Genomic DNA, 16,630 nt, shown 5'->3' on the forward strand with positions numbered 1-16,630 from the left:
ATCCAAACCAATCAAATGGCAGAGAGAGAACACACAAAATAATAAAATCAGAAATGAAAAGGGGGACATAACCACAGACACAGAGAAAGTTCAGAGAATCATTAGATCTTACTACAAAAGCATATATGCCACAAAGTTGGAAAATGTACAAGAAATGGACATTTTTTTTTAGATAAGTACCATATACCAATGATGAACCAAGACAAGGTGAAAAATCTCAATAGACCACTTTGTCAAAAAGAATTAGAAGCTGTTATCAAAAACCTTCCTACCATAAAAAGCCCAGGACCAGATGGTTTCAATGCAGAATTCTACCAGAACTTCCAAGAAGAGCTAATACCTATACTCCTTAAAGTATTTCACAATATAGAAACAGAAGAGTCATTGCCAAATTCTTTTTATGAAGTTACAGTTACCCTAATATCAAAACCACACAAAGACACAACCAAGAAAGAGAATTACAGGACAATCTCACTCATGAAGATTGACACAAAAATTCTCAATAAAATACTGACAAACTGAAACCAAGAACACATTAGAAAAATTATCCATTATGATCAAGTAGGCTTCATCCCAGAGATGCAGGGCTGGTTAAACTAACAAAAATCTATCAATGTAATCCATCATATAAATAAACTGAAAGAAAAAACCATATGATCATTTCATTAGATGCTGAAAAAGCATTTGATAAAATTCAACACCCCTTTATGGTAAAGGTGTTGGGGAGATTAGGGATACAAGGTTCATACCTAAATATAATAAAAGCTATTTATAGCAAGCCGACAGCTAACATCAACCTAAATAGAGAGAAACTCAAAGCCATTGCACTAAAATTAGGAACACGACAAGGCTATCCACTCTCTCCATACCTCTTCAATATACTGCTTGAAGTTCTAGCAACAGCAATAAGACAACGTAAGTGAATCAAGGGTATTCGAATTGGAAAGTAAGAAGTTAAACTCTCATTATTTGAGGATGATATGGTATTGTACATAAGCGACCCCCAAAACTCTACCAAAGAACTCCTACCACTGATAAACACTTTTAGTAATGTGGCAGGATACACGATCAACTCCAAAATATCAGTTTCCCTCCTATACACAAAGGATAAAGAAGTAGAGAGGGAAATCAGAGAAGCATTACCTTTCATGATAGCCACAAATAGCATAAAATATCTTGGGGTAACTCTAACCAAGGAAATGAAAGATCTATTTGTCAAGAACTTTAAGTCTTTGAAGAAATAAATTGAAGAGGATACCAGAAAATGGAAGGACCTCTTTTGTTCTTGGATTGGGAGGAGCAACACAGTAAAAATGGCAATTCTACCAAAAGCAATCTATAGATTGAATGCAATCCCCATAAAATTCCTATCAAAATTCTTCACAGACCTTGAGAGAACATTAACTAACTTTATATGGAAAACCAAAAAACACAGGATAGCCAAAACAATCATATACAATAAAGGAATTTCTGAGGACATTAACATTCCTGACTTCAAACTCTATTACAGAGCTACAGTATTGAAAACAGCTTGGTATTGGCATAAAAACAGAGAAGTCGATTTATGGAATCAAATAGTAGACCCGGATATTAACTCACAAGCCTCTGAACACCTGATTTTCTACAAGGTAGTCAAAGTAGACAATGGAAGAAAGAAAGCATCTTTAACAAATAGTGCTGGCGTAACTGAATGTCAACCTGTATTTTTAAAAATAGATCCATATTTATCACCTTGCACAAAACTCAAGTCCAAATGGATTATAGACTTCAATATTAATCTGATAACATTGAACCTGATAGAAGAGAAAGTGGGAAGTAGTATACAAGACATGGGCACAGAAGACCACTTCCTACATAGAACCCCAGTAGCACAAACAATAAGAGAATCAATGAATAAATGGGATCTCCTGAAACTGAGAAGCTTCTGTAAAGCAAAGGACACTGTCATTAAGACAAAACATATACCTTATGACTGGGAGAAGATCTTCACCAACCCCTCATCAGACAAAGGTCAGAACTCCAAAATATACAAAGAACTCAAGAAACTAGACACTAAAAGTCTAATTAACCCAATTAAAAAAATGGGGGTACTGAGGCAGGGAAACTTTCAACCAGCAAGTAGCACTGATCCTGTAGCAGAAGATACAATGGAGGGGTAAGTGTGTTCCTGATCACCACACAAGTCCAGTAAGGGAACACACAATCTTCCCACCATCCTTATCTTTCTGGCTACTCCAAAGGGGCGGCTTCCCCCAGCTAAACCCTCTCTCCTCCTACCCTATCCTGGCTTTCTGCCTGGAACCCCTACCCTTCCTCTCTCCCTTTTTTGGGGCTTAAAATCCTTCAGCTCAGTCTGTGTGGGCACTGCCAGGACAGTGAGTGCAAACGGGAGGGAGTTCCTTCGTTTTAATAGCCTGCCTGCAGCAAGGTAGGACTGCAGGCAAAGTGATTCCTGGATAGCAAGGGGCACTAATCCGGTAGCAGAAGACCCAGCGGAGGGAAGAGCCATTGGAGAGCATCTGAAGGAAGAGATGGGCAGGCACCAAAGCAAGAATTCCTCCAACAATCTGAAAAACAACATGAAAACACCATATCCCAGCGATCTTAGGACAGAAGGACTTGAACACCCTATTCAGGAAGAAGTGGAAAACAGTGTCATTATGAAAACAATAGAGTCTCTTAGACAGGGTATGAATAACTCACTTAAAGAAATAGAAAAGAAATATAACAAAAAGATGGAAGAAATGAGAAAAGAAATGGAAGAGAAATATAACAAAAGTTTGAAGAAAAGAGTAAATTCGTAAATGATACACTGGGAAACCAAGAAAAAACAATCAAACAGGTAATGAAATCAGTTCAAGAATTGAAAACTGAAATGCAGGCAGTGAGGAAAACACAAACCGAGGGCCGGCTGGATATGGAAAATCTAGGTAAACAAACAGAGACTTCAGGAACAAGCATAACCAATAGAATACAAGAGATAGAAGAACAAATCTCAGATTATGAAGACACCATAGAGAAAATAAACCTGAATGTCTATGCCCCTAAAATAAAGGCACACACATATGTAAAAGAAACTCTTCTAGAACTCAAGGCAGTCATCAAACAACACACACTAATAGTAGGAGACTTCAACACTCCTCTCTCACCAATGGACAGGTCAATCACACAGAAACCTAACAGAAAAATAAGAGAATTATTGGAGGCATTGAATCAAATGGTCTTAACAGACATCAATAGAACATTCCACCCAAATAGTAAAGAATATACCTTCTTCTCTCAGCTCATGGAACCTTCTCGAAAATTGACCACAACTCGGTAACAAAGCAAACTTCCACAGATACAAAAAAATATTAGTAACCACCTGTCTTGTCAGATCACTATGGATTAAAATTAGAATTCAATAACAATCCTACCCCCAGGAAGCCAACAAACTCATGGAAGTTGAACAGTCAACTACTAAATCACCCCTGGGTCAAGGAAGAAATAAAGAAAGAAATTAAAGTCTTCCTTGAATTTAATAAAAACAAAGACACAACATACTCAAACCTATGGGACACTATGAAAGCAGTACTAAGAGGAAAGTTCATAGCACTAAGTGACCAATTGAAGAAAACAGAGAAAGCACACATTGGAGACTTAATAGCACACTTGAACGCTCCAGAAAAAAAAGAAGCTGATTCACCCACGAGGAGTAGAAGACTGGAAATAATCAAACTGATGGCTGAAATCAACAGAATAGAAACATAGAAAACAATCCAAAGAATCAACGAAACAAAATGGTGGTTCTTGGAGAAAATCAACAAGATCGACAAACCCCTATCCAAACTAATCAAATGGCAGAGGGAGAACATGCAAATTAATAGGATTAGAAATGAAAAGGGGGAAATAACCATAGACACAGAGGAAATTCAGGGAATCATTAGATCTTACTACGAAAGTTTATATGCCACAAAGTTGGAAAATGTAAAAGAAATGGACAATTTTTTATATAAGTACATTAATCAACGTTGAACCAAGAACTGGTGAACAATCTAAATAGACCTGTTAGTCACGATGAATTAGAAGCTGTTATCAAAAATCTCCCTACCAAAAAAAGTCCAGGACCAGATGGTTTCAATGCAGAATGCTACCAGAACTTCCAAGAAGAGCTAATACCTATACTCCTTAATGTACTCCACAATATAGAAACAGAAGAGTCATTGCCCAACTCCTTTTATGAAGCAACAGTTACCCTAATAACAAAACCACACAAAGATACAACCAAGAAAGAGAAATATAGGACAATCTCACTCATTAACATCAATGTGAAAATTCTCAATAAAATACTGGCAAACTGAACCCAAGAACACATTAGAAAAATTATCCATTATGATCAAGTAGGCTTAATCCCAGAGATGCAGGGCTGGTTCAACATATGCAAATCTATCAATGTAATCCATCATATAAATAAACTGAAAGAAAAAACCATATGATCATTTCATTGGATGCAAAAAATCATTTGACAAAATTCAACACCCATTTATGATAAAGGTGTTGGAGAGACTGGGGATACAAGGATCATACCTAAATGTAATAAAAGCAATATACAGCAAGGTGACAGCGAACATCAAATTGAATGGAGAGAAACTCAAAGCCTTTCCACTGAAATCAGAAACACGACAAGGCTGTCCACTCTCTCCATACCTCTTCAATAAAGTGCTTGAAGTTCCACCAATAGCAATAAGACAACATAAGGAGATAAGGGGAATCGAATTGGAAAGGATGAAATTAAACTTTCGTTATTTGCAGAAGATATGATAGTGAACATAAGCAACCCCAAAAACTCCACCAAAGAACTCCTACAGCTGATAAACACCTTTAGTTATGTGGCAGGATACAAGATCAACTCCAAAAAATCAGTGGCCCTCCTATACACAAAGGATAAAGAAGCAGAGAGGGAAATCAGAGAAACATCACCTTTCATGATAGCCACAAAGAGCATAACATATCTTGGGGTTACTCTAACCAAGGAAGTGAAAGACCTATTTGACAAGAATTTTAACTCTTTGAAGAAAGAAATTGAGGAGGATACCAGAAAATGGAAAGACCTCCCCTGCTCTTGGATTGGGAGAATCAACATAGTAAAAATGGCAATTCTACCAAAAGCAATCTATAGATTCAATGTAATCCCCATCAAAATCCCATCAAACTTCACAGACCTTGAGAGAACAATAATCAAGTTTATATGGAAAAAAAAAACCTAGGATAGCCAAAACAATCTTATACAATAAAGGAACTTCTGGAGGCATTACTATCCCTGGCTTCAAACTCTATTACAGAGCTACAGTATTGAAAACAGCTTGGTATTGGCATAAGAACAGGGAAGTCGACCTATGGAATCGAATAGAAGACCCAGATATTAACCCACAAACCTATGAACACTTAATTTTCGACAAGGGAGCTAAAAGTGTACAATGGAAAAAGGAAAGCATCTTTAACAAATGATGCTGGCATAACTGGTGTCAACCTGTAGAAGAATGAAAGTAGATCCATATCTATCACCATGCACAAAATTGAAGTCCAAATGGATTAAAGACATCAACATTCATCTGTCCACTTTGAACCTGATAGAAGAGAAAGTGGGAAGTAGTCTACAAGATATAGGCACAGGAGGCCTCTTCCTAAGTAGGACCCCAGCAGCACAGACAATAAGAGAAACAATGAATAAATGGGACCTACTGAATCTAAGAAGCTTCTGTAAAGCAAAGGACATTGTCAGTAAGACAGAAAGGCCACCTTCTGACTGGGAGAAGATCTTCACCAACCCCTCATCAGACAAAGGTCTGATCTCCAAAATATATAAAGAACTCAAGAAACTAGACACTAAAACTCTAAATAACCCAATTAAAAAAATGGGGTACTGAACTGAACAGAGAATTCACAACAGATGAACTTCAAATGGCCAGAAGACACTTAAGGTCATGCTCAACCTCCTTAGTGATCAGAGAAATGCAAATCAAAACCACTTTGAGATACCATCTTACACCTGTCAGAATACCTAAACTCAAAAACATCAATGATAGCCTATGCTGGAGAGGTTGTGGAATGAGGGGAACACTCATCCATTGTTGGTGGGAATGCAAACTTGTGCAGCCACAGTGGAAATCAGTGTGGCGGTTTCTCATGAAACTGGGAGTCAACCTCCCTCAGGATCCAGCAATTCCACTCTTGGGAATATACCCAAGAGATTCCCTATCATACCACAAAAGTATTTGTTCAACTATGTTCATAGCAGCACTATTTGTAATAGCCAGAACATGGAAACAACCTAGGTGCCCCTCAATAGAAGAATGGTTAAAAAAGATGTGGAACGTATACACATTAGAGTTTTACTCAGCAGTTAAAAACAATGACATCTTGAATTTTGCATGCAAATGGATGGACATAGAAAACGCTTTACTGAATGAGGTAAGCCAGACCCCAAAAGAGGAATATGGTATTTATTCACTCATAAGTGGATTCAAGCCATAATTAAAGGTCTTTGAGCCTATTATTTGTGATCCTAGAGAAGCTAAATAAGAAGGTGAACCTGAAGAAAATCATGTAGTTATCCTCCTGGAGATTGGAAATAGACAAGAATCCCAGGTAACCTCAGGTGCATGGGGGGGTGGGAGGGTTGTTGGAAGGGGAGAGGGTTAGAGAGAAGGGAGTAGGGGACGAATGGGGAAAGCTCGGGGGACTGGGATTGGGTGGAGGGAGGAAGGATGGATATGGGATCAGGGAAGAAAATATCTCAACTAAGGGAGTCATTTTAGGGTTTACAAGAGACTTGATTATAAATGGGATCCCAGGTCCAAGGAGAGATCCCCAGATTGTTCTCTGGACAGAGGAGAGGGTGCCTAAATTGTCCTTGGCCTATAACCATACTGATGAATATTTTGCTTATCACCATAGATCCTTCATCTGGCGATGGATGGAGATAGAGACAGAGACTCACATTGGAACACTGAACTTAATTCCCTAGGTCCAAACGAGAAGCAGAATGAAAGAGAATGTGAGCAAAGAAGGCAAGACCAGAGGAAACCTTCATCCGACGATAGATGGCGATACAGACGGAGACCCACATTGGAGCACTGGACTGAGCCCCCCAAGGTCCAAATGAGGAACAGAAGGAGGAAGAACATGAAAAAGGAAATCAGGACCATGAGGGTTCCGATCACCCGCTGATACAAGGGGACTGACCTATTGAGAGTTCACCAAGGCCAGTTGGACTGGGACTGAACGAGCACGTGATCCAACCCGATTCTCTGAATGTGGCAGGATTCTCTGAACGTGGCTGGCCTAGAGTCTTTCTGAAAAGCCATTGACAATGACACTGGGACTTGTTTCCTCTGCATATACTGGATTTTGGGGATCCAGTCTGTTTGGATACTCACCTTCCTGGACCTGGAGGGAGGGGGGAGGAACTTGAACTTCCCACAGGGCAGGAAACCCTGACTGTTCTTAGGAATGGAGAGGGAGGAGTAGGGGGATTGTGGGGAGTGGGAGGGTATTGGGAGGAGGGGCGGAAATGGAAACTTTTATAATTTATTAAATTTCAGACAGTTGAAAAAAATCTTAAAAAAATATTAGTATATGTATACTATATAAAATATAGTATAAATTTAACCTTCAATAAAATATTAATGCATTTAACCAATTTAAAAAAAAATAACATCAAAGCCAATTTATGTCACCTAACAACTTTTGAAAATCATTCAGGGTCTTTAAATTATCTCAATTCTACCTTTTGTGGAATAATTTGTTTTTCACAAACTCGTGCTTCGAGATAATTGACCATCTTATCCTTTTGTATTATAGAAGGGCTATAGACAGTCCCTTCTTTTTAAGCAATTTAACTAATCCACATGGGCCTGGTACAGCATTTGTTCTCCTTGCTAGGTGTCATGCAGTATCTCTTCAAGGCTTCCACCTGTGCCATAGTAAAAGAGACTGTAATCCCATAAGTTTTCATAGATTCAGCCAAGGACTTAATCACCTTAAAATCCAGGGGCTCTTTGTACCTATTTCCTTGCGAATCTTGAAACACTGGATATGCTAATCGCAGCTCAGTTCTCACTGTTTTTCAGATACCCGGACAAAATGTGCATCCGGAGCCACCCTGACCTCTTTCCACATAAGATGGAGGGGCAGAGGGTGTCATGGGGTGAGGTGTCAGAGCCTTTGAACCTCCTTTTTCCTTTTTTCTCTCCCTCTTTCTCAGTTTTGCCTTCTCCAATTTTTTTATGAGTGCCTGCAGTTCCTCATCTGACTCAGTTGATTCCGGATCTCCTTTCTCTGACTCTTTTAATTCAGAGAGGTCTGGGTATAACTTTCCCTGCTTCTGATGGTTCCTTTCACTGCTTGCCTTCTTTGACTTTTCTGATCTTTCCTCTTGCAACATCTCCAGCATTGCCTGTCCATTTTCTACCGCTTCACTGTAGCGCTGGTCCTCAAGACAGCCTCCAACTAGTTTCCAAAATGGCCTGACCCCACCTTTAAGGGTCCCTTTCTCAAAGGCAAAATCTAGGTCTCTCCCTAGCTTCTCCCAGGATATCAAGAGACTGCCTGAAATGGCGAACTAGGGTGCAATGGTATTGCACTCCTTCAGAAACCTCTCCAAACTACTTCGTTTTACCTTTAAATTCTTTGAACGTAGCAGGTCGTTAAGAGCCAAAAAAATTGGGTGCGACTGAGAAGCACCCATAATTGAGTTATTTTTCCTTTTACTTTCGGTTCATCAACTTGCAAAACCGCTCTTCGCTCTCTCTTTATCTACAGAGTAGAGCAATTAACCTCCGCTCTTATCGCGGATTCCCAACTTATCTGCGAACTTACCAGTGCACTGCCCTGGCTGCAGAGAGTTCAGAGTCCTTTACAAGAGGAGTCCCTGTACAGGCCACCACTTGTCGCGTTCGCTTTGGCCAGCAAAGACGACACAGCAGACTCTTCTCTCTGCAGTTTATTCAGGAACCTTGAACAATTTTCTGACCCCAGGGAAAGCCCGTTTGAAGCCAACCCCAGCAAGCCACATGGGAAATGCGGATAGGCCCAGGTATGCAGAAGCAAGCCTGATTATAAGTTTTGGCCATAAATGGAAATGTTTATGATTAGAGAGCACTCACCGATCGGGGGGTGGAAGGCAGAAGCAAGCACCATCTTTAAGGCGTGTCACAAAGCAGCTCTCTACAATTTCCCAAATTTTCACATTTCTCAGCTATGTCTATGCCATTAACAGTTTTGTATTATACCTTAGCATTTATTCCAATTTTAAAGTACATTCAGTTGTTGATAGAAGAATTTCTCCTTACATCTGTAATGTTAATAAAGCAAAGGACTGGAGTTTAGGGAAACCAGGTTGGTGTCTTCATTCTGATTTTTAATTGCCATTTAATTTATTTTCATTCATTAACTTTTGAAGGTTTGTACAAGCACCTAAGTAAATACTTCTAAACACATATGACAAAAAACATAGACTGTTTTTCTTTTTAAGATTAGCTTAATACTTGCAATATGATTACATGTATTTCTTACAAATGGCCTATTACATGAATTCCACTGTATATAACATGTCATTTTTATCTCTTCCTCAGTTTTTGGACACCTATGCTAAACTTCCACGTTTATTCTATTGTGAATAGTGCTACAATAAATGTTGACTTTAAAAACTGTTGTTAAATTAATTTTTTTTGCTGTGGTGGAAAACCACTGGGGAATGCTCTTTGTAGAACTTTCCAACCACTACTTCAGCCCAATGAATTGAAAATTTTCTCAGCAAACAAATTGAAATTCAGTCAACATCTTAGTGGCTTCAAGTGTAGAATGCAGGAAAGACATTTACTTGCTTACATCACAACAAGAGTGCATTGTTCTCCTTATGTCTGGACATACAGCATAGTTATTTCTCTAACATTGCTCTAAGTTTATCCTTTGTTGGTTTAAGATGTTTAAGTAATATATGATACAGAGGAAGAAAGTCTACATAGGAAAATTATATGAAAAAGCTTCTGCTTTCTCCAGAATACCATTAATTAATATACCTTATTTTCTCAAAAATTACCTTGCTGAGGTGACAAAATGCAGAGTATAGAGTGTGGAAGAAGACAGAAGGGAGGCATAAAAGACTCAACTGTAATGCTTCAGATTAGATATGTTTATATTTATTTTTGTGGTTTAGCTTAAAATAATGTATTCAAAGCATATAATTGGCCATAAAACTATGAGGAATTTTTTTTCTTTAGTACAATTCCATGTTATAAAATCACCTTATCTTGACTAATATGAGATGATAGTTCTATAACAACCAGATATTTAGGGAATTAAAGAAATTTTAAAAGAATAAAATACAACCTATTAACTTTCAATGATACTTTTGACTACTTTAAGTGAGGCTCCTATGAAAACAATATGATCCTCCTTCCATGGGATTCTAATGTTTTTTTAATGATTTAAAACTCATTCACCCTATTAATAAGATAATAAATATGACATAATTTGATAAAGTCCTTCAATTTTATGTATGATATATGCTTTTAAAATGTCTTATATACATATTTCTAAATTTTTGAAGCTTAAGGAATACAAAGATGCCAGTAACTATTGTTCCATTCAAGTTTCTTCTAAAAAATTTTTATGCTTTTTGTATTCACAATTCAAATTACTGCTTTTTCCTGTTCTCTTATAAATTTTAATTAGATGTTTATGAGGTATTCATCAAATGAACATTTCCAATATAAATGCTAGCATCTACAGCATTACTTATTGAGTTTAAAGTTTAAAACATTCCTGACAACAACGCTGATACTTCAAAAAAAATTCCTTGTTATCACCATCAGCATTTATACCTGGTCTTGATTCACCATTTAACATCTTGGTAGACATCCAAAGTCTCTTTAAGATGTGTTTTCGGAATGCTTTTGTGTTAAAAATTACTTTTCTTGAAATGACGCTTTGCACATGAACATCTTAAAAGGCATTACATACATCTAACAATACACAGAAAAGCACAGCATCAAGGTCTAGATTGGTATTTTAAAGCAAGAAGAACACTCAGGTAGAACAGGTAGAAATGCAGCTTTCCATCTACAAGTTATAACACTGTGCTGACATCTCTTTGAGTTTATGCCTTTGTCCATAGAGTCAAGCAGATGGGGAGTCCAGAAGTCAAAATTGTGCCATTTCTAGCAACTTATTTTGATTTTATCAATGACTTCTCACTGTTTTTCCTTTGTAAGACTACCACAAAGACTACACTATATTTTGGTTGACTATGATGAGGTTAAAATGAAATAGAATTTATACAAACTTTAGGAGAATCTAATTGTATATTATTATTATTCACTTCTAATCATTAGAGGGTGGTCCCAGCTGTGAGTTAAAATGTTTCCAAACAATATGATAAAAGAAAACTTTATAAGAAATACGCATGTAATGTGAACTATAGTGCTCTCTCTCTCCATACACACACACACACACACACACACACACACACATTACATACTACATCCATTTAATTTGATGTTGTTTTTATGTTCCAGGACTGATCATTTTGTATATTTTAAGATATGTAATAGTTTGACATTTTAATTTTCATAATAGTTAAACATATTTGGGGGAATTCTGATGTTTTGACTGCACACGTACATTATTCAATTATCAAGTCAGAGCAATCCACCTGCTCTGCATACAATTCAAGTTTGTTTTACAGTGAGAACACTGAGCTTTGATTCTAAGTCATAGCAGTGAGGCAGAAGCCAAAGTGTCACACTGCTCTCCGTATCTGCCTAAGACATCTTTGCAGTGATCTTCTCTCAGATAATGCTGGGAGTCTTTACTTCCCTGCAGAAAAGAATTATCTAATGGTCAGTATGAAGGAGAGATGGAATTTATTTAGTGTTCAGACAATGAATAAACCACACCTAACTGTGGGTGCTTTCAAGAGAGTGTCTCGGTCAAGTGACTTTATAAGAATTTCTGTGACTTCTGAAATTACACTGCAAATCCTTAATATGGAAACATAGATTTGATAATAATGCTAGTAATAATAGTCATTGGATAGGTTTACTCTTTTAAGATAAATCTCTAGGTCCCTAAGGTTGTTCATAAAATTAAATGTTTTCTTTCTATGTAAAAGTTCAGTGTTTTGTTCATGAGATTTCTAGAAATTTCCAGGAAATGTTTATCTATGAAACAAGTGAGGGACTTATTAGTAGGGTCAATAGACTCAGACACAAGAACAACTTCTTAATATTTTAACACTTTACTTGAAAATATCTCCAGTTAAATGAGTGTCATTTAATCTTTATAATGGTAAAAATTCAGTTCAAATGATTTTTTTTTTACATGCACTTTATGTTACTTTAACTAAACCTGGATGGTTCCACAGAGAATAATTTTTAGTCTTTTAGGACATACATCTTTAGTTCAACTTTATTACCTTTATGGCACAGAAGTTAGGCTTTGCTTTCCATAATGGATCCTTTTCCCTGGAGCTTAATTTACAGAGAAAACTCTCTGCTTATGAGAAATGTTTAAAATCTCCCATGCTAGGGAAAAAAGTCTCAGGTTTGTTCAAAAACAGAAGACTCTAGCAGCCAGAATTTAGAAATGGACACATTTTATTGAAATTTTCATTTTAAAATGTGTCTTGCTTACCTGTGTTCTAATGCAGGTTGCACAAGAGAATGCTTCAACTTTACTTGTTGCTTTATCGAGAGACAGTTGATGATGAATGAGAATCGATTTTACTGATAGCAAACATTTTCAGCATAAGTTTCAGACTACAAAATGTAGTAAGAAGCTTTGGGCAGGCCTGCTTTTTATCCTGCCTGGCTCCCACACGGCTAGCTTAGCCCTGGGAACAGCAGCACACATATTGTATTCATTTAAACACTGCCTGGCCCATTATCTGTAGAGTTAATTACTGGCTAACTCTCACATCTTGATTAACCCATTTCTAATAATCTGTGTAGCACCACGAGGTGGTGGCTTACTGGAAAATATTCAGCATATCTGACCTGGTGGCTGGCTCCATGGTGTCTGCCTCATTGCCGTCTTCTCAGCATTCTGTTCTGTTTACTCTGACTACCTAATTTTTTTGTCCTATCAGAGGGCCAAGGCAGTTTCTTTATTAACCAATGAAAATAACACACAGACAGAAGGACCACCTACATCATTTCCCCTTTTTCTATTGAAACAAAAATGAAAGGCTTTCACTTTAACATAGTAAAATTACATATAACAAAACAGTTATCAAGCAAGAATTACAGTTACAATATTTATATCTATTTCATCTTGCATCATAACTAAGGAAAACTATAACTTAACATTCTTCAACTCCATCAAAGACTCCAGAAGGATATAATATTACCTAATTAAACAAGAAATAAGCAACTTCTAAAAATCCAGAAATGACAGAGACATCTCACTGCCTGTACAGTCACCCAAAGTTCTTTTGTACCGTTCGGGCATCCATCTTCAGCCTACAGGCCCATAGTATCCAGAGACATGAAGCAGGAAATTTCCACGAAGCATGAACTTTTAAAGACAGTTCAGTCACTATCTGCTGTGTCCTGCACAATGTCTTGCATACTCTTTCATGAATCAGAAACAACGAAAGATCAAATCACCTTTTGGCAAGTTCAGCAGTCCTTTCTCTGTGGGTTCTTTGTGTCCAGTCTATGCATCAGTCCAGGCAAGAGCAGTTTCTTGCCCAAATGGCTATCAAACTCCATAAGGAGCCTCTTCAATGCCCATCTTCCTCCTGAAGTAGATTGGTGCCGCCAGGAGCAGATGTGTCTCATTGTCATGAAAAGCCCTAACTTATTAAAACATTTAATGCCATGTTCTGTAGTCTTTTAAAGATATGAAGAATGCCTATCTTAAATATATCTATGCACATCTAGAAAATCAAACTAACATTACTACTAGCTTGACTATTATCGATGATTATCCATTAACAACCTATATTTTTAATTTTACATTGCATTTTTAAATGAACTACACAATCACAATACCTCAATCAAGATCAGAAATATATATACATATAACAAAATTGTCCTTAAAATCCATACTAATGCAAATTATTCATATATATATCATATCCCCCTTTAAATGTAAAAGAACATTTATAAGCAATATTTGGGAATATGGACATAGTTATTTCTCTCCAAACTTCTTCCTGCTGTATAGGGGCACTGTTAATCAGGTCTTTTATGGTATAAACTGTGTGCTAGATTCATCTCAGTCAGCAGTTGAGAAAAGTAATTTCTTGAGGGTGTTCATAGCAACCTTTCAGGAGGATGGATTCTATCATACCATGTTGGGATAGAAGCAATCCATAGGGTTTCATCCTCTGTGTAAACAAAGAAAGAACTTTTCCAATGCATCATAACCTTAGATCCAAACTTTAAAGTCAAAGTATTTTCAAAATATCTATCTTGGATTAGTTCAGCAGTATTTATCAATAAATATCTTTTAGCAGTTGTTGATTCTTCCTCAGCATTCACACAGTTCAAAGAGAGCATAATAGCATACAGTATCAAGATTCTCTGTGTATTTTCCATCTTTATGTGGCTTTACTTTAACCTCTATTTCTTTTATTTTTACCTTTACTTTTTGAGACAGGTTCTCTGTATATCTTTGTCCTGGGATAACTCTGTAGACCAGGCTGTCCTTGAACTCACAGAGATTCAGTTGTCTCTCTCTGCCTCTCAAGTGCTCTACATTTTTCTGTTCTTCTCCCTACCTCTCCCCTCGCCTTCTACACTCTCCCATGGTTCCCATTCTCCCAATTTATTCAGGAGATCTTGTCTTTTTCTACTGCCATATAGATTAGAGTCCTCATTGTTGTCAAGGTTCTCTGGGATTGTGATTTGTAGGCAGGTTTTCTTTGCTTTATGTTTAAAAGCCACTTATAAGTGAGTACATATGATATTTGTCTTTCTGGGTCTGGGTTACCTCACTCAATATGATGCTTTCTAGATATATTTTCTTGTTATTCTCAAGATGCTGTTTTATTTTCTGTTGTGTAATTCTCCATTGCGTAAATGTATCATATTTTCCTTATTGATTCTATATATTTAGTGGAAGTTTTAAAATTATTTTTGCTTTTGTTTGGAGGATTATAATAATTACATTTCTCCCTCTATACCCTCTCATATATTTCCCCCAGCTCTCCTTCCATAGCCTCTATTGTCACTAATTATCATTACATATATATATATATATATACATATATATATATATATGTACATACATATATATTCCTAAATATAACCTGTTCTTTCCATATTGAGTTACTGGTGTGTATGTTTTCCAGGTTGATATTTTTAGCACCATGCAGTCAAGTGATGAGCTTTTTCCTGGAAAAGAGTACCTTCATGCTCCAGCTTTAGTCAGTTCATTGTGTAGAGTTGAGGCCTGATGGGCTTTTCCTTGCTCAATTTAGCATGTTTGTTAGTGTCTTCCCTTCATTTCTTCCTTCCTTTTTATTTAATTTTAATTCTTTTTTTTTGAGACAAGGTTTTTGTTCTAACCCCAACTGTTCATTCATAGGGTTTCTCTCCAGTATGGGTTCTTTTATGTGTTTGGAGAGCACAGTGATGTGCAAAGGCTTTACCACACTGATTACATTCATAGGGTTTCTCTCCAGTATGGATTCTTTCATGAGTTTGAAGATTACCATGCTGTGCAAAGGCTTTACCACACTGATTACATTCATAGGGTTTCTCTCCAGTATGGGTTCTTTTATGCCTTTGTAGATGACTGTGATGTGCAAAGGCTTTACCACACTGATTACATTCATAGGGTTTCTCTCCAGTATGGGTTCTTTCATGCCTTTGTAGATGACTGTGATGTGCAAAGGCTTTACCACACTGATTACATTCATAGGGTTTCTCTCCAGTATGGATTCTTTCATGCCTTTGTAAATTACTGTGACGTGCAAAGGTTTTGCCACACTGATTACATTCATAGGGTTTCTCTCCAGTATGGGTTCTTTCATGCATTTGAAGAGTACTAAGATGTGCAAAGGCTTTACCACACTGATTACATTCATAGGGTTTCTCTCCAGTATGGGTTCTTTCATGACTTTGAAGATTACTGTGATGTGTAAAGGCTTTACCACATTGATTACATTCATAGGGCTTCTCTCCAGTATGGGTTCTTTCATGCCTTTTAAGATCACTGTAATGTGCAAAGGCTTTACCACACTGATTACATTCATAGGGTTTCTCTCCAGTATGGGTTCTTTTATGTTTTCGAAGACCACTGTGACATACAAAGGCTTTACCACATAGTTTACATTCATAGGGTTTCTCTCCAGTGCTTGTTCTTTTATGCATTTGAAGATGACTGTGATGTGAAAAGGCATTACCACACTCATTTTCTTCATAGCATTTCAGTCTAGTATTTGTTTTTTCATGATTGTCAAGATGACTGTCACATGCAAAGGTTTTAACACATTGAGTATATGCAGAACTTATTTTTCTAGTTTGACTTTTTTCATGCCTACAATGATAATGGTACATGTGAAAGCATTACTACATTCAATACATTGTTGAATATTTTTATCTGAATAAATTAATTTTACAATTTAGTCCTATTTTAA

General features: G+C 37.0%; 1 protein-coding gene across 1 annotated transcript in view; it reads right to left on the reverse strand.

Moving 5' to 3' along the window:
* Positions 1 to 12,261: 12,261 nt before the first annotated feature.
* LOC125393630 (uncharacterized) overlaps positions 12,262 to 16,630 on the reverse strand; it is a 33,282-nt gene continuing 28,913 nt past the window's right edge. The window contains exon 8 of the mRNA XM_087896672.1: positions 12,262 to 16,530. Coding sequence (XP_087752798.1) covers positions 15,567 to 16,530 — 964 coding nt within the window. The 3' untranslated portion in view covers positions 12,262 to 15,566. The remainder of the gene's footprint in view (positions 16,531 to 16,630) is intronic.

Source organism: Myodes glareolus, chromosome 2 (assembly GCF_982192425.1).
Source record: "Myodes glareolus chromosome 2, mMyoGla1.1, whole genome shotgun sequence".
NCBI classification, from domain to species: domain Eukaryota; kingdom Metazoa; phylum Chordata; class Mammalia; order Rodentia; family Cricetidae; genus Myodes; species Myodes glareolus.